The sequence below is a fragment of the Petaurus breviceps genome, unplaced genomic scaffold, assembly GCF_028583685.1.
Source record: "Petaurus breviceps papuanus isolate PSGF00001 unplaced genomic scaffold, PetGlider_PUasm1.0 175, whole genome shotgun sequence".
Lineage (NCBI taxonomy): Eukaryota > Metazoa > Chordata > Mammalia > Diprotodontia > Petauridae > Petaurus > Petaurus breviceps.
The window spans coordinates 10,630,820-10,654,899 of NW_027185764.1; the positions used below are offsets into that span (position 1 = coordinate 10,630,820).

Below are 24,080 nucleotides of genomic sequence, written 5' to 3' on the forward strand. Positions count from 1 at the left end.
CGTCGGACCATTGTGTTTGCCTTGCTTCCCTTGCTTGCTCATGTTGCCACTCAATTGCTTCACTTTTGAGCTTTTTGCCACAGTAGAACTCTGCTACCAGAGGGGGGAACTTTTTTCCAATTGCTAGGGTTTTCTCAGATGCTGGAGCTATTATTTGGCTGCCCTCTCAGAAGCCTCCACATGCTCTGGCAAACTGGTCATGCACCGCATGACCTTTACCCTAGACACCAATCCAGATCCAAGCAGGTTAAAGCAAGAGCTTTAATGGTACATGTTGGAGAGGATGTGGAAAAATTGGCACACAAATTGGTTGTTAATATAATTGTGAACTGCTCCTACTATTTTAGAGAACAACCTGGAATTATGTCCAAAGAGTTTTAAACTGACTTTACCTTTTGACGCAGAAATATCAGAACTAGGTCTATTTTCAAAGTTGATTAGGGAAAAAGGAAAATATTCTATACGTTTAAAAATGTTTATAGCAGGCTTCTTTGTGGTGCAAAGAACTGGAAATTGTGAGGATGCTTATTAATTTGAAAATGGCTGACCAAGGTGTGGTATATGATTGTGATAAAATACTACCGGGCCTTGAGAAATGATGAGCTCGATAATCTTATAAAAAACATGAATAGACTTGCTCAAAGTAATGAAGAGAGAAATAAGGAGAATGAAAATAATGTTGTATACAGTAACAGCAATATTTTTGAAGAACAAATTTGAGTGACTAAGTAATTTTGACTGTTATAACTATCCAAACTTAACTACAAAGGACATATGAAGGAAGGCACTATCTGTGTCCAGAGAAAGAACTGATAAAGAGAAGTATGTATAGAATGATTTTACACAAACACACACACAATTTTGTCTAATGGTAGTCTTTTGTCCCATGAATGTCCAGTTCATTCATGCATTTACAAAATGCTTTTTAGACTTCTAGTTACTTCATGAAAAGAATCAACATTTTTTCTGAAAAATGTTACCTAGTAGATGATGACCATTTTCTTTCTTTCTTTCTTTTTTTTTTTTTAAAGCTATCGGGGTTAAGTAACTTGCTCAAGGTTACACAGCCAGGTGTTTCTGGGTGGATGCTAAGTGTCTGAGCCCGGGATTCTATCTCCAGGTCATCCCAACACTGGAGCCAGTGCTCTTACTTGCTGTGCTACCTGGGCGCCCCGATGCTGACCATTTTCAACTCTGACTTTTATGCCCTGCAGGCTTGGACATAGAGCGCAGTTGGAAAAACCTGATCAGATCATATTAAAATGTAATTGAAAATAGGTAATAAAATAGAACGTAGGTAATATTTATATGTGGTTTTCTGATTTTAACATATGGCCCACAGGTATCTTTTAGAATGGTTTAATGACCCTAGTTTCTATTGAAATCAACACCACTGGATTAGAGGTTCACTTTCTGTCTTTGCTTGTTCTAATACAGAGCCTGTTCTTAGTCATTTTTTGTTCTCTTTTTTCAGCATCTTTGGGGCCTACAGCATGGATGTGATCACTAGCACTTCATTTGGTGTCAATATCAATTCCTTGAATAACAAGAATGATCCCTTTGTCAGAGCAATCAGCAAATTACTTGTATTTAATATTCTGGACCCAGTCAGGCTTACAGCAGGTAAACTGGTTCTTCTTTATAGAATGAAAAAATAAAAAAATCAGTCATTCTGATATTCCTGAAGATAATTCAATAGATTGGATCATATATTGAAAGCTTGACAGAAACTTAGGAGCCATCAAGTCTAACCACCCCCCCCCTTTTTTTAACAGAAGATTAAACTGATGTGTAGAGAGATTCCAATACAATCTCAGGAATTATGGATAATCAACCCTTTAATTAAGCTATCTTTTATGGAAGGAGGCCTTTCCGAGAGCCAAAGACCTAAATCCTCAAGGGAATTATTTGCTGTTTGGATCGGTCATAGCTTAGCAGTTAACTTAGGAACAGGGATGGGCACAGTACACATGACTTTGAAGAGAGATTCCCTTCTACTCTTGGACTTTTCATTGACCTCCACCAGTTTACAGACAGTTAGTGATGTCAAAAAGGAAATGTGTAAGCCATATCACAGTTTGCAAATCTGGTACTTAATCTCCCCATCTACACTCTAAATAAAGGTGATAGAATCTCATAAAATCATGCAGTTTCATAAGTATTTATTTTTGTTTTCTATTTTCCTCAGCAATCTTTCCATTCCTTGTTCCTCTGTTAAAAAAATTGAACATATCTCTACTTTCAAAAGAAGGAGTAGATTTCTTAACAAAATCAGTAAAAAAAATAAAGGAAGAACGACAGAAAAATTCACAGAAGGTAAGTAGGTCTGCAATGTTTAGAATAAGAATGTGTACATTATAAATAGTTGTATTCACCTCAGAGTAGAGCAAGCAAAACTTCTGTTCCATTTTGCTTGATGTTCTTCTTTGTCCATTATAATTTTAATTTATTCTAATTGTCAGATTTTTTGAGGACTTACTGAAACCTGAAGAAGTATCACTTGGTGGTCTTCAAGCTCAATTCCAGTTCTTACTTAATGCTCCTATTATTTAATATTTGCCAGGTCAAGTGATTTATGTCTTTGGTAGAAAAAAGAGAAAAAAGTAATTGTACAAGTTCTGAATTAATTTACAACCACAGAGAAGGGATGAAATGCATATCTGATATTGTTTTGTAAATTAGTATGGGCTGTGTAGCAGGAGCCAAGGATTATTCATCCTTTATTTATTTACTCTCAAAACAGTCTTTGCTAATGATATATTGTGATATATATAGCAAAGGCTATATAAGAATGGGCAGAAAAAAGTATAATTTGCCAGTAATGTCATATTAAAATTCTTCATGTGGAATCTAGGTCAAAATTTGGAACATTTTTCATTTTCCCACAAAGCTCCTATTCTCAACCATTTTGCTTGAACAGTTCTCACCCTTAGTTCTTGAAGGACAGGCCATAAAACTACTCCCTATTTTTATGCTTGCAAGATACAAAGCTTGGGCTTGTTGGTTCATTGCATGTTTGCTGAACTAGGATCAATCTAGCTGAGTTTGAAGAGAGATGTCCATTGGTTGACCTCAATGAGACCAATTTCTTTGCCTATTGTGATCCTGGAGAATCATCCATGAAGTTATTGTAAGATTTTGATAATTGGGGTCCACATCAATGATATTATAAGCCACTAAAACATTATCTTTCTGTCTTTTCGGTCAGACTTAAGAGAATTAACTTCCTGAAATACATATTATTTTCTTTTTCTTTTTGGAGGGCAATTGGGGTTAAGTGACTTGCTCAAGGTCATATGGCTAGTTTTTGTGTTGTGTCTGAGGCCGGATTTGAACTCAGGTTCTCCTGACTCCAGGGCTGGTGGGTGCTCTATTCACTGTACCACCTAGCCACCCCATAATATTTTCTTTGAGGTTTTTCAGGTTCTGCTTCCCTTCCATAACCATGGACTGGTGTTTGGGACATAATCTTTTAAAATTCAGGAATCTGATTTTAAGTCCATATTTCATTCACTCGAGGATCAGTTTTTTCGGTTCTCCAGGGTCCTTTGTGGACGTGCCTTGGGTAGAATTCCAACACTGCCACTGAGCTGAAACCATAATGTCTCTAATGATTTGGATCTTTACTTGTCTATCTGACAGAAGGCATATTCATTTTCTACATTCATACATGATTTCTTTGTTCTCAAGTGTTTTCTCAGCATTAGTGGTTTCCATTTTTTTTTTTCTAGCAACGGGTCGATTTACTTCAGCTTATGTTGGATTCTCAGACTTCTAACAATTCAGAGGTGCACTCTCACAAAGGTAACTTGGACATGAGACTGGTCACAAATTGGAATCTTGAAACCATTATCTAGGAAACTATGAACAAAGTTCTAATATGCTTAGATGAATGGCAATGGCAATGACAGAGATGACATTGATGATGTTACAGGGTTTCCACATTTGCAGGGCACCTTATGTATATTGCTTCATTTGGTCTTCATAATCATTCTGTGTACTTGGGGTCGTTCTTTTTTCTTTTTCAGTGATGAGGAATGTGAGACTGAGAGAGATTAAGCCACTTCCACAGGATCACAACTAGTAAAATTTTGAAGTAGGATTTGAATTCAGATCTGACTTACTTCCAAGTCCAACATTCTGTAAGCCATTTCAGAACAATGCTTAAAACTGTAGGATGAACCAAATGGAGACAATTTTCAAAAGTATATTTGAATTTGTAATGGTCAAGTTAGTCTGAAGCTTGGATGGTGGCACAAGAGACACTTTTTAATTTCATACATAGGACAGCAGTGAGGCATAGTAAGGTGGGGAAAAACACATTTTTTTCAAGAGAGGAAATCTGTGTTCTTATTCTAACTGTGCTACTAAGTACTTGTCACTTGCATTTGTCACTCCAACTTGTTTGGACTTGCTTGTCATAGGTAAAACCAAGGAACTGGCTCAGATGAACATTCAATTGCTGTCTAGATCTAAATCCTATAATTTTACTCCATTCCCTGTTTTGTTTGTGCTCAGCAGGACAACTGGGTGGCATACAAGGTACAGTGTCAGATTTGTAGTTAGAAAGACTCATTTTCCTGAGTTCAAATCCAACCTCAGACACTTACCAGCTGTGTGAGTCTGAGCAGGTCATTTAACCCTGTTTGCCTCAGTTTCCTCATCTGTAAAATGAACTGGAGAAGCAAATTGAAAACCACTGTAGTATCTTTGGAATGAAAACCTCAAATGGGGTTCAAGGAGTCAGACATATCTGAAGCGATTGAACAATAGTAATACAGGAAAGAAAAAAAGAGTACTAGTTTCTCTTGCATTTTAAAACTTGTGAGCAAACTTCTCAAATTATGTTTTAATTAGCAGTATTCTCATTTAACCCTAAGTAGAATATAGACTCTCCGATGCCGTACCTACGCATTCTTACCAGAACTCAGCCTGAGGGAGCATATTTTAAGTGAAGGGGCACGTGAAATTCAGAGTCAGAAGACCAGATTCTAGTCTCAGTTTCAGCCACTTACTAGCTCAGTGACTTTGGAACAGTCATCTTACTGCTTTGAACCTCAAGTGCCTTTTCTAAAGAATGGAGAGAAGCACCCTTGCACTAGAAATTTCACAGGCTTGTTATGATGGATGGTCAAATGAAATAATGTAGGCAAAATGTAAACGATAGGCACTATGTATAGAAATGCAACCAATGTTTACTATTAACTTCTGGATGCCTTCCCTTCATGGAGTCTATCAGTGATAGGATGTAGTGGGAGTACAATGGGAAGAGTATGCTTCCGAAGTCTGAGGTCCTAGGTTCAAATCCTCACTCTCTCACCGATGGGACTTTGGGAAAGTCACTTAATCTTCTCAGATCTCAGTTACTGAACACAAAAGTCAGGAGGCTGGACCTCATGGCTCTTGAGGTGCCTTCCAGCTCTAGATCTGTGATCTCCCTTCAAACATCTCTCCTGCCTATTTGCTTCACTCCCTACACAGCCACCCGATCACAGGCTCTTATCCTCTCTCCTCTGGACTATTGTTGGAGCTTTCTAGTGCATCTATCCCATGACATAGTGCATTAGAAAGGAAAGAGAATTCCTTGAAATGAAATGTTACTTTTATCACATTTAGAAACAACAACTGAAGATGAGGCAAGTGTGTAGAAAGAGAACAGGCATAGGAGAAAAAAAGATTGAGCAACCGTGGCTGGAATTAACTTCTTTCCTTATGATTACAGATTTTGGTGAAAATTCCTATCATTTCAATGAGTGTATATCATATCTTTTCTGGGTCTTCTGGAGAGTCAGAGCCATTCCTAAATTTCTGTGATGTAATTGATTGATTATAACAAAGCATGATCACTTTGTTTGAATATCTTCCTTGCCTCTATTTCAGATCTGAGTGATGAGGAAATCCTGGCCCAATCCATTATTTTTCTTTTTGCTGGCTATGAAACCACCAGCTCTGTCCTTTCCTTCCTTTTTTACAACCTGGCCACCCACCCTGAGATCCAGCAGAAACTTCAGAAGGAGGTAGATGCAGTTTTACCCACCAAGGTGAGAGGAATACATGTATTCACATCCCTCTGCCAACTTTCTTCCTATTCACCCAATTGCCTCACCTCTTGGTAGCTTTGTCAAAATCATCTGTGCTGACTGAGTGTTTGCCCATTATTGAGGCATGGTGAGGGTTTTTAAAAGCAAAGATGTGTTGAGACACCATAGATTTACATGGAGTTCTCCTTGCATAAAAGGAAATTTCTCAGGAATTAGTGCCAGCCCCTGGAAAAATGCTGAAACAACCCACTTGTCCTCTGTTCATACAGTCTCTTCAAAGGCCTTCTTCCATTCAATGGCACTCATTTCTCATGTCTTCAGATACTTGATATTTTTGTGACTTTGGGTCTCTTTTGCACTCCTCACTTGCTCTCTTTCCCCTTTCCTTCCTTTCTTATTCTGTCTTTTTTATCCCTTGGTTGTCTTTCCTTCTCTACTTTCCTCTTATCTCCTATTTTCAGATTCTCACTCAATCCCTGGTGTGACTTATGAAAAGGTTTATAATAATTTCTTGGTGTTCGAAGTCAAAAGGTCTTATGAGTTGACATTGGAATTGTGTATACCTAGGCACTTCTTTTTGATGCATCAGGATCACCTGTCTCTATCACTTTTGTACAAGTAGGCTAATCACTTTACGGGAACACAACTAGCTATTTGCCGATCATTTTAAGGGATAGCCTTGAGAATGTATTGAAATAATCCATTTAAACTGTAATGAGTGATCAACCTAGAGTGTGGTAGTAGGAAGGAAGGGAAGGCAAATTTGCTAGTCTCTTTAGATCTCATTGACCATGTAGCAAACTAAACCTGAGCCCCTGTAATGGTGCTGAGAACAGCAAAGGCCCAGAAATGAATGGAGACAGATTTTTTGCATATTAATATTTTTTTTCTAGTATTCTACAGGTTGCCAGAATATATTTTTCTTGGAGATAGATGATGACTGCTAAATAGTGATTCCCCCTTACTCTTTGCTGAGTCCTATAATATCCTCTAAACTATCCTGAAGTGTTAGAACAAGATGATATGATCAAAGTCGTCCTTGTTAATAGATAACTATGTTATCAGTGGAGATGGATGCTGGGAAAACGTTTCTGCGCCCCCCCCCCCAAGTATCTCTTCTAAATTCTACCATTGCGTATGCATCCTTTTGAGACTTTTTTTGATGTGAAGTCCCTTGGAGGTATACTAAACTGTTATGAAACACTGATAGAGGATCCTAACATTATGGTGAACTGAGAAGGAGGAATTTTAGAGTCTGGATAATCATTTCTGGCAGGGTTGATTGTTTTCCTTCATTCTCAAAAAGAACCAAAATGATACTCCTATGCTAAAATTAACGTACAGTGTTTCTTATTGTGTCTGATCAGACCTGTGTGAACTTGGAATGTTCTACCACAGGTCAGGCAGAAATAGTCCATGTAAACATTTGGGGGTGGATTCTCCAATACATCTCCTGTTTCTTTTAACCTACTTCCATTCTGCTTTTCTCATAGAGCACAACACTTTCTCTGATGTGGGCATGCCATGCCAAGTGGTCCTGTGCCAGTATACCCATGTCACGCAATTAATTCCAAAGTTCTTGAGACTTTAAGAATGTCCTTTTATTGCTTCTTCTGACCACCATGTGAACACTTGCCCTGTGTAAATTCTCCACAAAATAGTCTTTTTTTTTTTAGCAAGGATATGTTTTGAATTCAAACAATGTAATCAGCCCATTGGAGTTTTGCTCTCTGAAGCAGACTAAAAATTTGGTTGCCTGGAGAATTTCATCAGCAGTATATGTCAATTTCATGATGGCATACTTGCCCAGGTTCTGCATAATGCCCAATGCTCCCATGTTTTCCTAGTCACCTATGAAGTAAAACAAGGCTATGTACGTGCTTACTCTCATACTTTTGAACATGATGTTTTCAGCCACGTTGTAAAATGCTTTCAATGAGGATAAACACTGTATCAAGGTTAGCTACATCACTGATGGTAAATTCTTCAACTTCAAAAGGCTTCAAGCCAAGACCAAAGTGGAGGGAGTTTTGGTGCATGATTTTTTGTTTGCAGATGATTGTGCACTCAATGCAGCCTCTGAAGTTAAGATACAAGAAAGTATGGATCAATTCTCTGCTGCTTGGGCTAATTTTGACTTAACAATTAACACTAAGAATACACAGGTGCTCCATCAGCAACCACCACACTAACCATACGTGGAATCATTGGTTATAGCCAATGGGGAAGTTTTGATTGCTGTGGATAAGCTCACTTACCTTGGAAGAGTGCTTTCCAGGGATGTACATATTGAAAATGAGGTTGACACATGCCTTGCCAGAGTTAGTTCAGTGTTTGGGAGGCTCCAAAGGAAAGTATGGGAGAGAAGAGATATTTGACTGACTACCAAACTGAAGGTCTGAAGATCCATTGTGCTGACCTCATTGTTGTATGCCTGTGAAACCTGGACAGTATACCAAAGCCATGCCAGGACACTGAATCACTTCCATTTGAATTGTCATAGGAAGATTCTGATGATCACTGGCAGGATAAAGTACCAGGCACTAAGGTCCTTTGGAAAGATATGCAGAGATGACAAGAAATGGAAGCTGGGGAGCAATAAATACACAGAAGGGCTCTTCTCAGGTTTCAAGTGTATCTAAATTTGACTGAGTAAATTTTGCCTACTATTCCACCCTAGATTTCATTGTTGGCCTTGTTTTTTTCCAGATGAAGAGAAGAAAAGTATTCATCTTAGCACTTCTAAGCACATTCATCCTTCTACTGAGCTTCAAAAGTTTTGCCATGGGGTCAAAAGGGCTAATTTTATTAAAACATTTATATATATGCTAATCTCTTTGACAGAGCTCAGAAGTTCTGAATCACTTCCTTAGTATGTTGAGGACTATAGTGACTCCCAACATTCCATAGGTTCATTAGTAAAAAATGTTTATAGCTTTCTTCTAGAGGGTATTACTGTAATATCTGGTGACCACATCTATAATGGAATTGGTGTAGACACATTCTCAGACCAAGTGAGTAAAGCTAAATGTGATATCACCTTAATAGCTAGAACTTAGTACTTAAACCTGTTTGTTCTCTTCCCAGGAAGCGGTCACGTATGATGCTCTGGTACAGATGGAGTACCTAGACATGGTGATAAATGAAAATCTCAGAATGTTTCCTATAGCTGGGAGGGTTGAAAGGGTTGCTAAGAAAACTGTTGAAATCAATGGACTGAGGATTCCTGAAGGCACAGTGGTGATGGCCCCATCTTTTGTCCTTCATCGTGACCCAGATTACTGGCCAGAGCCGGAGGAATTCCGTCCTGAAAGGTAAACAATTATTTTTTTTTAATAAGGGAAAAGGTTACTCAACATGATCAATCGTTAACAGTTTGGAGAGAACATTGAGTTAGGAGACAGGATCAGAATTTGAATCCTGTTTTTGCCTTGCTTGTATTGATGACTTTGGGTCTGTAACTTAAACTCTCACAACAGCCCTGAATAAAGTCTACAGTAGCTATTTCCATAGCTTAGACATAGCCACTTTAGGCATTATTGTCTCTATTTTATTTCATTCATGCATTCATTCATTCATTATTTATTCATCTATTCATTCATTCATTTACTTATTCATTCATTTATTCACTCACTCATTCATTCATTCATTTTAGTTTTTCGAGGGGGGAAGGTAGGGCAATTGGGCTTAAGTGACTCGCCCAAGATCATATGACTGTTTTTTTTTTGTGTTAAATGTCTGAGGTCAGATTTGAACTCATATCCTCCTGTCTCTAGGGCTAGTGCTCTATTCACTGTACCACCTAGCCACCCCATTTACATTTTATAGGTGAAAGAATTGAAGCTTATAGACATTGAGTGACTTGGCATTAGCCCTACAGCTAAAAAATGTTAGAAGTAGGTTTTGAATACTGGTATTTGTTAGAGTTTCCAAGTTGAAAATTGAGGGCTTAAGCTGTATGCCAACTGAAAAATCTTCCAGCTTCAAATTCTTTAAACTTTGACTCTTGTATTTAGTTATTCTATTGGTTATCTATTCTGGGGTCAATGCAAAAGTGTAATTATTTTCATGAGTCACTTATTTGTAGGTACTTTCAAGTCCTTAGCAATGATTAAATATTTTAGGCATATCAGACAGAGGACATGGTGCTACATTCAGAGTCAGGAAGATCTGAATTCATAACTGTCCTCTGACACCACTTAACTGTATGGCTAAGGTAGTAATGATCCCATTCTACATAGTGACTCTTCCAAATATTTTCATCCCTCCTTAAACCATTCATTTCTCCCCCTGTTTCCAGTCTCTCAGTTGAGAATCTTCCCTTATCTTCTTAAAAAAAAGATTATTCACAGTCAACTACTTCTTCTCCCCCCGTCCTTATGTCCCATCACTCAGATGCTTTCTGCCATTAGCCCTCTCCTTTATACCATTATCACAGGATGAAGTAAAATTTTTCCTTACCAAGGCTAATTTCTCTACTTGGTTAAGGGATCCCATCTTTTCTAATAGCTTGCCACATCCATCATCCCCACTCATATACTTGTTTTTAATCTGTCCCTGTCTGCTGACTCATTTCCTACTGCCTACAAACGTGCCTGTGGCTCTTCTATCCTGAATACAGTTTCACTTGATCCTTCCTTCCCTGCTATTTTCCTATATAATCTCCTCTATTCTTTGTAGATAACCTCCTCAAAAAATTTACAATGCGATAGAAAGGTACAGAGTAAGTCCCTTCACTTTCTCTCCTTGTATGCTCATCATCATGTTTGAAAGAATTATTTAAAGTCTTTTGGCGTTTTCTTGTTGTTCAGTCATGTCTGATTGTTCATCACCTTATTTGGTATTTTCTTGGCAGAGATGCTGGAGTGGTTTGCCCTTTATCTCATTTTACTCATGAGGAAATGGAGTCAAACATGGTTAGATGACTTGCCCAGGGTCATGTAGCTAATAAATTTCTGAGATCAGGTTTTAATCCAGGTCTTTCTGACTCCAGACCTAACTCTCTATCTACTGTGCCACTCATTAGCTCAAAAAGTCTTGAGTGTAATTGAAATGCTATTGCAAGTGGCCGCTAGGTGGAGCAGTGAGTATAGCACTAGCCCTGGAGTCAGGAGGACCTGAGTTCAAATTCAACCTCAGACACTTAACACTTACTAGCCATGTGACTTTGGGGAAGTCACTTAACCCCAAATTGCCCTGCCTTCCCTCCTCCAAAAAAAGCAAAAAAAAAAAATGCTACTGAAAGAAGTGATCAACAGTTTCATTTCTTAAATTTCTTAATAAATCAAGGTTTAGCATCTCTAAAATGATATTGCTATTAGAATAGATTGCTGAGAGTCTGTTGAAATTTCTGCCTTTAAGGCTAATTTGGGATTAAAAAAAAGACAAGTAACAAATTGGGCTCCATGATGGGAAGGAATTGTTCTGAAGACAGACAAGTGGTTCTTTAGATGTTGCTATTGTCTTAAGGAAGATCTCTTGATATCCTCTTTGTCTCCTTTTTATATTTTACATTGATTTTAAAAATTTTGATTTTCAAATTTTCTTCCTCCTTCTGGTCCCTTCTCCACCCATTCAGAAGTCAAGCAATATGAATCAATTTTACTTGTGAAGTAATGAAAACCTTTCTGTTTTAGTCTTGTACAAAAAAATTACCCAAGAAAAATAATAAAGGACATACTTCAATATGCACATGGAGTTCATAATTTCTCTCTTTGGAGGAAGATACAAGTTTTCATCATAGAAACTTTGGAATTATTTTTCGACTCTTGTATATATTGGCATTAATCTTGAATCACTGTTTCAAGCAGAGTAGCTAAGTCTTTCACAGTTGAACATTATACATTTCTTGTTGCTTTGCCAATGTTTTTCATTTTGCATCAGTTCCTTTATGTTCTCACAAATTTTCTGAAACCATCTCCTTTATCATTTCTTACTACATAGTCATATTCCATCACAATCATATCATAATTTGTCCAACCATTCTCCATTTGATAGGTATCTTTTTCATTTGATTTTATTTTTGGCCACCACAAAATCACTGCTCTAATTACTATTATTATTTTACAAATGGGTTTATCCCTGTTCTTTGATCTCTTTGGTATACAGTTAAATAGTGATATTGCTGGACCCAATGGCTTACAGTTTTATTGCCCTATGGGCATTGTTTCAAATTGTTCTCAAGAATGGTTGAACCAGTTCACAATTCCAACAACAGTGTTCAAGTGTATCTTTTTTCACATTGACTATGGCATTTGTAATTTTTCTCCTGTCAGATTAGCCATTCTGATAAGACTGAGGTGGTACCCTAGAGATGTTGTAGTTTGAATACCTCTAATCTAGTGATTTATGTTATGTCTTCATGTGACTATATATATCTTTGGTTTGTTCTTTGGAAAATTTCCTTTTCATATCCCTTGAGTTTTTGTCAATAGGGTATTGCTCTTATTTGTACAAATTTGGCTCTGTTCTTTATATGTTTGAGAAATGAGACCTTTATCAGAAGAACTTGCTATATATTTTCCCCACCCCAGTTTTCTGTTTTCTTTCAAATATTGGCTGAATTGCTTTGGTTTGTGCAACCCCCTTTTAATTTCATATGATCCAAATCATCCATTTTAATTTATGGGATCCTCTCTATCTCTTGTTTGGTGATAAAATCTTTCCTTATCCATATATTTGAAAGGTAATTTTTTCTATGCTTTCCTACTTTGATCATGAAATTACCATTTGTGACTCTATTATGTAAGCAACTTTTCTTTATCTGGCTATATACTGTGAGATGTTCATGCATGCCTAGTTTCTGCCCTATTGCTAAGCAATTTTTTTTCCAGAAGTTTTTTTTTAATAGTTTATTAAACACTGGATTACTGTGGTCTTTTACTTATATATATCGTGTACCTAATCTATTTCACTGATCAATCACTCTCTTATACAGTACCAGAATGTTTTAATGATTATGGTTTTGTAGTATAGTGTGAAAGTTATTACTTTGCTTTATTCATTCACTTTTTCCCAATGATTATCTTGATAGTCCTGAACTTTTGTTCTCTGGATGAATTTTATTCTTTTCACCCAGTGTTATAAAATAATATTGTAGTAGTTTGATTGATATGGCACTAAATCATTAAATTATTTTGGGTAGAATTGTAATTTTTTATTATGTGGGTTTGACCTATTCACGAATAATTTATATTTCTACAATTGTTTAGAGTTGCTTTTAGTTGTGTGAAAAGTCTCTTGTAATTATGTTTCTATAGCTTCTGTGTTTTTTGGCAGGTGGAGTGTATGTTTTTTTGGCAGCTGGAGTGTATTTTCTATGCTTATTTTAAATGAAAGTTCTATTTCTATCCCCTTTTGCATGCTGATGGTTTATGTGGATTTCTTTTGTATCCCTCCAGTTTGCTGAAGTTGTAAATATTTTGACAAGATTTTGCTAATTGATTCTCTAGAATTCTCTATGTATGCCATCTAATAACTTCACAGAAAAATAGTGTTTTTTTCTCCCTCACTGATGATTCCTTTTGCTTCAATATCTTTTTCTTGTCTATTGCTATAGCTGACATTTTTGGTACACTACTAAATAATAATATTGGTAACAGCCACTCTTGTTTCATCTCTTATCTCATTGGGATGACTTCTATTCTATTCCTTTACAAATAATGCTTGGTCTTGATTTTAGATAGGTACTATTTATTGTTTTAAGTAAAGCTCCATTTATTTCTATGCTTTCTAGTGTTTTTAGTAGGAATTAGTGGTATGTTTTGTCAAAAACCTGTTCCGGATTTGTGCATATAACGATGTGATTTTTTTTTTGTAATTGATAACGTCAGTTTTAGATTTCTTAATATTTAATGAGTCTTGTGTTCCTGTTAGAAGTCCTACCTGTTCTTAATTATCTTTGTGATGCATTACTGTAGTCCTCTTTTTAGTATTTAAATATATTTATTTTATTTATTTATTATTTAATTTATTTTTATTTATATTTTTTTATTTTATTTATATTTATTTTCAACATTCACTTCCATAAGTTTTAAATTTTTCCACCTCTCTTTCCCATCCCTCCCCAAGATGGCCTGCAATGTGATATAGGCTCTACACATACATTCCTATTAAAAATATTTTCACATTAGTCAGGTTGTATAGAAGGATTGTAATGAGAAATGATGAGAAAGAAAAGAAAAAAAAGCAAACAAAAAAAGAAAATGATCTGTTTCCCTCTGCATTTAGACTCGATAGTTCTTTCTCTGGATTTAGATGACATTTTTGAACATGAGGCCCTTGGAATTGTTTTAAGTCACATTGCTAAGAAGGGCTAAGTGTATCAAAATTAGTCATCACACACTGTGACTGTTACTGTGTACAATGTTCTCCTGGTCCAGCTGACTTCACTCAGCATCAGTTCATATAAAACTTTCCAGGTTTTCCTGAAGTTCACCTGTTAATCATTTCTTATAGCGCAATAGTATTCCATTAACATTCCTATGCCACAATTGTTTAGTCATTCCCCAATTGATGGGTATCCCCTAAATTTCCAGTTCTTGGTCACCAAAAGTGAGGGGCTATAAATATTTTAGACATGCTCCCCCTCTCATACATATGATATCTTCGGAATACAGCCCTAGAAGTGGTATTGCTGGGTCAAAAGGTATGCACATTTTTATAGCCGTTTGGGTATAGATCCAAATTGCTCTCAAGAATGGCTGGATCAGGTCACAATTCCACCAACAATTAATTAGTATTCCAACTTTCCCACATCTTTTCCAACATTTATCATTTTTCTGTTTTGTCATGCTAGCCAGTCTGATAGATCTGATGTGGTACTTCAGTGTTGTTTTGATTTGCAGCTCTTTAATCAATAGTGAAATAGAGCATTTTTTCATATGACTGTAGATAGCTTTAATTTCTTCCTCTGAAAATTTCCTGTTCATGTCCTTTGATCATTTATCAATTGGTGAATGACTTCTATTCTTTAACTTTGACTAAGTTCTCTATATATTTTAGAAATAAGCCTTTATCAGAGACATTAGTTGTAAAAATTCTTCCCCCCTTTTCTGCTTCCCTCCTAATCTTGGTTGCATTGGCCTTGTTTGTGCAAAACCTTTTCAATTTAATGTAATAAAAATGATCCATTTTGCCTTTTATAATGTTCTCTATCTCTTATTTGGTCATAAATTCCTCCATTCTCCATAAATCTGAAAGATAAACTATTCCTTGCTTCCCTAATTTGTTTGTAGTTATCAAACAGTAGATTGCTATAAGCATTGACTACTGTCTTGTTTACCTAACCTATTCCACTGATTACCCCTCTATTTTTAACCATTACCAAGTAGTTTTGATGATTGCTGTTTTATAATACAATTTAAGATCTGGTATGGCTAGATCACCTTCCCTAGCATCCTAAAGACTTCAGTTTCTTGGTTAAGAATTCACTATTTGACAAAAACTGCTGGGAAAACTGGAAAATAACATGGCAAAAATTGGGCATAGACCATCTGACACAGCATACTGAAATAAAGTTCCAATGAATACACAATTTAGATAATGAAGTAGATATTCTTTCGATATTCTAGATTTTTAGTTCTTCCAGATGAATTTTGATATTATTTTTTCTAGCTGTATAAAATAATTTTTGGTAGTTTGATTGGCATGGTACTGAATAAGTAAATTAACTTAGGTAGAATTTTCATTTTTATTATTTTAACTTGACCTGTCCATAATCAACTGATGCTTTTCTAATTATTTAGATTTGAATCTATTTTTGCAAGAAGTGTTTTATAATTGTGTTCATATAGTTCTTGGGTTTGTTGTGGCAGGCGGACTCCCAAATATTTTATAATGTCTACAGTAACTTTAAATGGCATTTCTCCTATTTCTTGCTGTTGGGTTTTGTTAGTAATATATGGAAATTCTAATGATTTATATGGGTTTATTTTATATCCTGCAACTTTACTAAAGTTGCTTATTATTTCAAGTGGTTTTTTACTTGATTCTCTGGGATTCTCTAAGTATACCATCATTTTTGCAAAGAGTGATAACTAAGTTTCTTCATTGCCTATTCTAATTCTTTCAATTTATTTTTTTTTTCTTATTGATTATGCTAACATTTGTAGTACCACATTGAATGGTAGACAGTGGTGATTATGGACATCCTTGTTTCACCCTTAATCTTACTGGAAATTCATCTAGCTTATATTACATTATATTACAGATAATGCTTGTGGATGGTTTTATGTAGATGCTACTTATCATTTTAAATAATGCTCCATTTATCTCTCTGCTCTCTAGTGTTTTTAATAGGAATGGGTGTTATATTTGGCCAGGAGCCTTTTCTGCATCTATTGACATAATCTTATGGTTTCTCCTAGTTTTATTGTTGTTATGATTGATTATATTGATAGTTTTCCTAATACTGAACCAGCCTTGCATTCCTGGAATACCTAATCAAAGTGTATTATTTTTGTGACAAGTTGCTGTAATCTTTTTGCTAATATTTTATTTAAAAATTTTGCATATTATATGTATATATATATATTACAGAAATTAGTCTATAACTTTCTTTCACTATTTTGGCTCTTCCCAGTTTAGGTATCAGTACCATATTTGTATCACAAAAAGAATTTGGTAGGATTCCTTGGCCAATTTTCACAAATAGTCTATATCATAATGGAATTAGTTGTTCAGGAGATTTTTTCTTAGGGAATTCATTGATGGCTTGTTTAATTTCTTTTTCTGGCATGTGATTATTTAAGTACTTTACTTATTTTTGCAAATGTTCATCCATTTTGCTAAGAATGTCAAATTTGTGGGCATATAATTATGCAAAATAATTCTGAATTATTGTTTTAATTTCCTTTTCATTGGTGATGAATTCACCCTTTTCATTTTTGATACTGGTGATGTATTCTTTCACTGCTTTTTTAAAAAATTAAATTAACCAAAGGTTTATCAATTTTGTTGTTTTTTTCATAAAACCAACACAGTTTTATATATTAGTTCAATAGTTTTCTTAATTTTAATTTTATTGATCTCTAATTTGGTTTTCAGTATTTCTAATTTGATATATAATTGGGGATTTTTAATTTGTTTTTTTTTCTAGCTTTTTCAGTTGCATGCCTAGTTCACTGATGTCTTCTTTCTCTATTTTATTCATGTAATCATTCAGAGATATAAAACTTCCTCTATTGTATCCCATTAGTTTTGGTATGTTGTCTCTATCACTGTTTCTATGATTTGTTGTTTGACCCACTCATTCTTTTTTTTTAAGCAATTCTTTTTTTTAACTTTTAAGTTAAGTAACTTGCTCAAGGTTAAACGGCCAGTTATTTCTGGGTGTGGTGCTAAGTATCTGAGCCCTGATTCGATCCCCAGGTCATCCCGACACTCAGGCCAGTGCTCTTACTTGCTGAGCCACCTGGCCACCCCATGACCTACTCATTCTTTAGGATTAGATTATTTAGTTTCCAATTAATTTTTATTCTTTCTTTCCATGGTTATTTATTACATACAATTTTTATCACATTAAGATCTGAAGAGGATGCATTTGATGTTTCTGCCTTTCTGTACTGTATTGTGAGGTTTTTATGCTCTTGTACATGGTCATTTTTTGTGTATGTTCCATGTACCACTGAGAAAATTGCTTATTTCTTTCTATCCTCATTCAGTTCTCTCCAGAGGTCTACCATGTCTACCTTTTCTAAAATTCTATTCACCTCCTTAACTTCTTTCTTGTTTATTTTGAGGTTAGATTTATCAAGTTCAGAGAGGGGGAGGTTGAGGTCCCCCACAAGTAAAATTTTGCTGTCTATTGCTTCTCGTAACTCTTTTAACTTCTCCTTTAAGAATTTAGATGCTATACCACTTGGTGCATATATATTTAGTAATGATATTATTTCATTTTCAATGTTGTCTTTTAGCAGGATACAGTTTCCTTCTTCATCTCTTTTGATTAGATCTATTTTTCGCTTTTACTTTGCCTGAGATTAGGATTGTTAACCCTGCTTTTTTTTACTTCAGCTGAAGCATAATATATTCTACTCCAGCCTTTTACCATTACCCTGTGTATATCCCCCCTGTTCAAATGTGTTTCTTGTAAACAACATTGTGGGATTATGGTTTTTAATCCATCCTGCTATCCACCTCCATTTTATGGGAGAGTGCATCCCATTCACATTGACAGTTATTATTATTATCTGTGTCTTTTTCTCTGTTGTACCCCCTCCCCTTTGTGCTTTTATTTATTCCTTCTCCTCCTCAAAAGAATTTTGCTTTTAGCCAACACCTCCCTCAGTATTCTCTCATTTTTATCATCCCCCCTCCCTTTTCTTTCCCTTTTCCCTTCCTACTACATGTAGGGAAAGTTAGATTTCTATACTTAACTGAGTATGTTATTCCTTTCTTTAATCAAATCTGATGAGAGTAAAGTTCAAGCAATGATCATCTCCCTCCCTTCTTTTCTTCTACTGCAATACGTTTTATGCCTCTTCTTGTGATGTAATTTACCCTTTTCTACCTCCTCCTTTCATCTTCTCCCATTACATTCCCTTTGTACCTCTTAATATGTTTTTTAATCATCACATAAGTTAATTTATACCTACATATTCTGTCTAAGTACATCCCTTTTATGCCATAAGAAATGTAAATTCTCAAGATTTACATGTATCATCCTTCTATATAGGGATGTGAACATCTTGTCCTTATTGAATAACATGATTTCCCCTCCCCATTTACCTTTTTATGCCCCTCTTGAGTCCTGAATTTGAAGATCAAATTTTCCATTGAGCTCTTGACTTTTCAACAGAAAAGTCTGAAAGTCCTGTATTTCATTGAATGTTCATCTCCTCCCCTGAAAGACCATGATCAATTTTTTTCTGGGTAGTTGATTTGTGGCTGTAATCCAAACTCTTTGCTTTATGGAATATTATATTCCAAGTCTTCCAATCTTTTCACGTACAAGCTGCAAGGTCCTGTGTTTTCTCTACTGTGGTTACATGATATTTGAATTTTTTCTTTCTGGTTGCTTGCAGTATTTTCTCTTTAATCTGATAATTCTAAAATTTGGCTACAATATTTCTTGGTCTTTTCAATTTGTGATCTCTTTTAGTCAGTGATAAGTGGATTCTTTTGTTGACTATTTTATCCCCTAGTCCTAGGATATCAAGGCAGTTTTCCTTGATGATGTCTTGAAAGATGCTGTTCATGCTCTTTTTTCATTATGGTTCTCTGGTAGGCCAATAACTCTTAAATTTTGCTGGATCTATTTTTCAGTTCAGTTGTTTTTCCGATGATATATTTTAACATTTTATGTTATTTTTTCCATTCTTTTGATTTTGTTTGACTGATTCTTGATGTCTCAATAGAGCCATTAGCTTCCTGATGCCCAACTGTAATAATTTTCTTCAGTTAGCTTTTGTACCTTCTTTTCCATTTGGCCAATTGTACTTTTTTTTCTTTTTGCTTTTTGGAAGGTAATTGGGGTTAAGTAACTTGCCCAAGGTCACACAGCTAGCATTTTTTGTGCTAAGTGTCTGAGGCCAGATCCAAACTCAGGCCCTCCTGACTCCAGGGCCAGCACTCTACTCATTGCACCACCTATCTGCCCCTGCCAATTGTACTTTTTAAGGAGTTATTTTCTTCAGTGTACTTTTTCCATTTTGTCAATTGTGTTTTTAAAATTTTTTTTCTAGCTCTCTTATTTGACTTTTACCATTGTTCTTGAGCTCTTTCAAGAAGATTTTTTGGGTTTGAGGCCAATTCATATTCCACTTCAAAGTTTTCAATGTAGTTATATTGACCATGTTGTCTTCTCCTGAATTTGTGTTTTGATCTTCCCTGTCACCAAGATATTTCTTTGTGGTCATTGATTTCTTTTTATTCTTCCTTATCTTGTTTGCCTTTTTTTACTTTCAAATTTGATCTCTGCTTCTGGGGCCCAGAGGATCTTGTCCCAGACTTCTTGTGCTAGGGACTGGGGGTCTGGTTACAGGTTTTCTGTGCAAGAAGAAAGAGAAGCATGAGAAGGTAAACAGGGAAAGAAATCCTAAGGAACTTATCAAAGTTGAACTATTAACATCCCTACATGGAAAAACAATAATTATAACTTATGAAACTTTTCTCAGTAGTTGAAGGAAATATATATGTCTATATATGAGGGTATATGGGCATATGAATACGTATCTGAATGTGTGTATATATGGTTACAGGTATACATAGATAGAGGGCACAGGACCAATTTAACAAGAAGGGATGATACTTAAAAGGTGAAATTAAGAGATGAGAGAGGAATATAATTAAGAAGAGATGGGGAGAGAAAAAATGGGGTAAACTATCTCATATAGAATGGGCAAGGGAAAATGGTTACAATGGAGGGGAAGAATAGGAAGGCAAAAGGGAATGCATCAACCTTATTCCCATTGAATTTGGTTTGAGGAGAGATTGAAATACACACTAAATAGGGTATCTCACCCTCCATGAGAGTAGGGGGGGACGGAAGTTGGTAGCACCCACTTTTGAAAAGGGACGGGATCAAAGAAGAGAATAGAACAAGTGGGAGGTGGGATAGGAGGGAGGGAAGTGTAGTCAGTCTTTTACAATATATCTACTATGTTATTGTTTTGCATTAGCTACACATGTACAACTTATACTGAACTGGTTATCTTCCCAGTAAGGGTGGGTGACAAGGGAGGAAGGGAATGAATCTGGAATTCAAAGTTTTAAAATCAAATACTCAAATATATTATTAATACTATTTTACATGTAATTGAGAAATAATATATACAAGCACTGGGGCATAGAGATCCACTGGAAAAGTCGAAAGGTGTATGGGAGAAAATATGGGAGAGAGCAGATTGGTGGAGGGGATATCCTGTGGGACTGCTATTTTGGGGCAGTGGGTAGGGAAAAAATGGGGATAAAATTTGTAACTCAAAATCTGGCAGAAATGAATGGTGTAAATCAGAAGTTAATAAAGCATTTGAAAAAAAAAAAGAGGTAGCAGAAAGTACAAACACCACCCACCCCTAGGTTACAGTAAGTTACCACCTCCTCAGTCAATACAGAGTACCCAAGTAAAGTTCTTTTTCATCTTAACTCAAGGATGGCTTCCAAACCCCATGACTACTCCTCCACAGACTGACTGCTCCCAGATCTTGCCTGGATTCGCACACAGGCAGCTCTTTACTGTGGTTCTCTATCTCTGCTTACTGTTCCACTCCAAGCTCTTCAAAGTTTCTGTTTTCAGGAAGACAAAGCTTAACAGAACTATAACAATATTTACACATATTGTCGGCACTATCATCTCAATTCCCTTTCTGTCTAACAAAGTAACACAAATCAATAGACAACACTTCTGTCTGAGAAATCAAACACAAATCAACAATAAACTCCCAGGCTTTCTGTAACAACAATAAAGTCCTCTTTCAGGGCTCTGTAACAACAGTACTATATCCTTTCAGGACTTCTGTCTAGAAACAACAGAAAGGGTGCATTTGTTGGACAGACAAAACAGACAGAATGCTACAGAGTGCTGAAATCACAAGCATTCTCCCTGTCAGTTCTGCTTGGTCTGAGCTCATGCTTGAGCTTTTCTCTGCTCTGCTCCTTCCTGTTCCACCCTTCCTGTTCTCTTTCTTGTGGCAAACGAAATTCCTCCCACTGTGGGCTCCAAGTGATGACATTAAGCCTATTAAGATCAGGGAAGGTCTCCTAAATTCCATTAGGCTTATTAAGGGCAACACAATGTATACTGTTTCCAACAAACACTTTTAATACTATCAAAGGTGAAGCTCAAAGGCACTTGAACAGCTGAAACAATATGCTCTTAAAGGGCAGGTATGATTGTGTAACCCCCTACTGGGTTAACTCCAGAAACTCTCTAGAGTCTCCAAGAGCAAATACAAAATGCTCTCCTTGGCATTCAAAACCCTTTATATCTTAGCCCTCTAATTAACTCTTCTTTCACCTCACTCCCTGTCACTTACATTTTGATACAATTTCATTGGACACTTGGCTGTTCTGCAAACAAGAATCTCCATCTCAAATTCAAGAATCTTCTCTGACTGTTCCCCTTGCATGGAATGCACACACTGCTTTACTATGACTTCAAACCCCCCTGGCTTCCTTTAATTCCTAACACAAATCCCCCTTCTACAGGAAGCTTTTCTCAACCCCCTTAATTCCAGTGCCTCCCCTCTTTTAATTATTTCCCATTTATCTTGTACATAGCTTGCATTATGTAGATTTTTTTTTTTGCATTTTGACTCTCATCGTATTTTAAGCTTCTTGAGGCTAAGGAATGTCCTTTGCCTCTTTATGTATGCCCAACACTTAGCAGAACTGGCAAATGGCAATGATTAAATAAATGTTTATTGATTGATGGGTTGATGCATCTCTTCCAAAGTCAGATTCATTATGCTTAGTGTTCTTGGATCTTCTTTTTTTTTTCTCACTCATCCCTTTTTTCCTGCCATTTGGAAAAATCAGGTTCAGCAAGGAAAACAAAGAGAGCATGAACCCCTATGTGTACCTGCCCTTTGGTATTGGTCCCCGAAACTGCATTGGGATGAGATTTGCACTTGTAAATGTAAAACTTGCTACTTGCCGACTCCTCCAGGAATTTTCCTTCAGAACTTGTAAAGAGACACAGGTGAGGAGTCAATTGTTTTGTTTCAATACTGAAGATGGTTTTTATCATGACATTTTAATTTTCAGAGCAGAGAAATATCCTATGCCATGTGGACCAATTTAATTTGACATAATTTGCCTATTCACTGTTAGTAGGCTATTAAGAATTAATTTATCATTATTACGAAAGAAATGTATAGAAGGCCTAAAGAGAAGCAATTAAAGTGTTGTTTCTTACACAATTAATTTGACTTAACTAGTAACAATAGCATGAATATGAAATTCTTTGTTGCAAATAATATAGTTTTTGAAGACCAATGTTTAGCAGCCCCTTTTTAATCCCTTCATTTTATGACAGAAAATATGTAGTATTAAAGTTATGGAAGTGAATAAAATCTCTTAATTTCAGTAAGATTTTTGATTCTATCTTACCACATTAATTTATTATTATTAATAAAACTTGAATATTTAGTTGATACATATTTCTCGATTGATTGTCTTTTCTGTTACAATCTCTGAGATCAAACCTCCATTGAGTCTCTCTCACAATCATATCAATTTAGCACTCCTTTGCATGACATTCTAGTTGGTTTTGTTTTCATTTCCATAATCTCATTTCCACAAGATATCAGTAACATTTGTAACTACTTCTCTTTTTCTCTGTTGTTTGGTATTGGATACTTATTGAACTCTTATTGTTTTTCTTAATTGTCGCAGGTTCCTCTGAAGCTGAGCAAGCAGGTATTACTTAAACCAACTGTACCCATTGTCCTGCAGGCTGTACCAAGATCCAAGATGGCAAACCAACACTAAAAATACTCCTTCTTAATCTACTCTCTCCTCTGTACAATCATGCCCCAAATTTCTCTACTGTAGTTCACAGACATTGAATCCTCAGATTTCAAAAGTAACTCAATTTATCTTATGAACCGAACAAAGAAAAAGAAATGAGTCTTTTTTTTAACCACAGGAAATGAGTACTTAAATATTTCAGATGATATTTTGGAGTTTGAGTACTATTATATACCGTCCAGTGGTGTCAATTGTCACATAAAATGATCCAGCTGATCATGGGCCAAATGAAATAACCTACAACAGATTAGTACTACTTGATATTATTAGGCTGTAGTGATGTAATGGATGAACATGGAGAAACCATGAATTGAGTGTCTATTCATTATTTTTATGAACAATAGTACTTGACAATTAATAGTGAATATAGTAATATTGTGAGGGGTATATCACTTGTTTTAAAATTCTGCATTCAATCCAAGCAAAATATTTTTTACTTTTTGTTTTTTAAAATTGTTTTTTTTTAACTTTTTTGGTTTGTCTCTTCTTTCAAACACAACTACTATGGTAATATATTTTGTGTTATTGATCACATGTAACTTACATGAGATTGCTTTCTATCTTTGG

The 24,080-nt window shown here is 35.7% G+C and overlaps 1 protein-coding gene across 2 annotated transcripts in view; it reads left to right on the forward strand.

The window, feature by feature from the left end:
* The window catches only part of LOC138159036 (cytochrome P450 3A24-like), a 44,244-nt gene extending 20,770 nt beyond the window's left edge, over positions 1–23,474 (forward strand). For both annotated transcript variants that reach the window (XM_069085379.1, XM_069085378.1), the window contains exons 7-13: positions 1,475–1,623; positions 2,189–2,316; positions 3,732–3,804; positions 5,881–6,041; positions 9,129–9,355; positions 22,521–22,683; positions 23,379–23,474. In XM_069085379.1, the coding sequence (XP_068941480.1) occupies positions 1,475–1,623; positions 2,189–2,316; positions 3,732–3,804; positions 5,881–6,041; positions 9,129–9,355; positions 22,521–22,683; positions 23,379–23,474 (997 nt within the window). The remainder of the gene's footprint in view (positions 1–1,474; positions 1,624–2,188; positions 2,317–3,731; positions 3,805–5,880; positions 6,042–9,128; positions 9,356–22,520; positions 22,684–23,378) is intronic.
* The last annotated feature ends 606 nt before the right edge of the window (positions 23,475–24,080 follow it).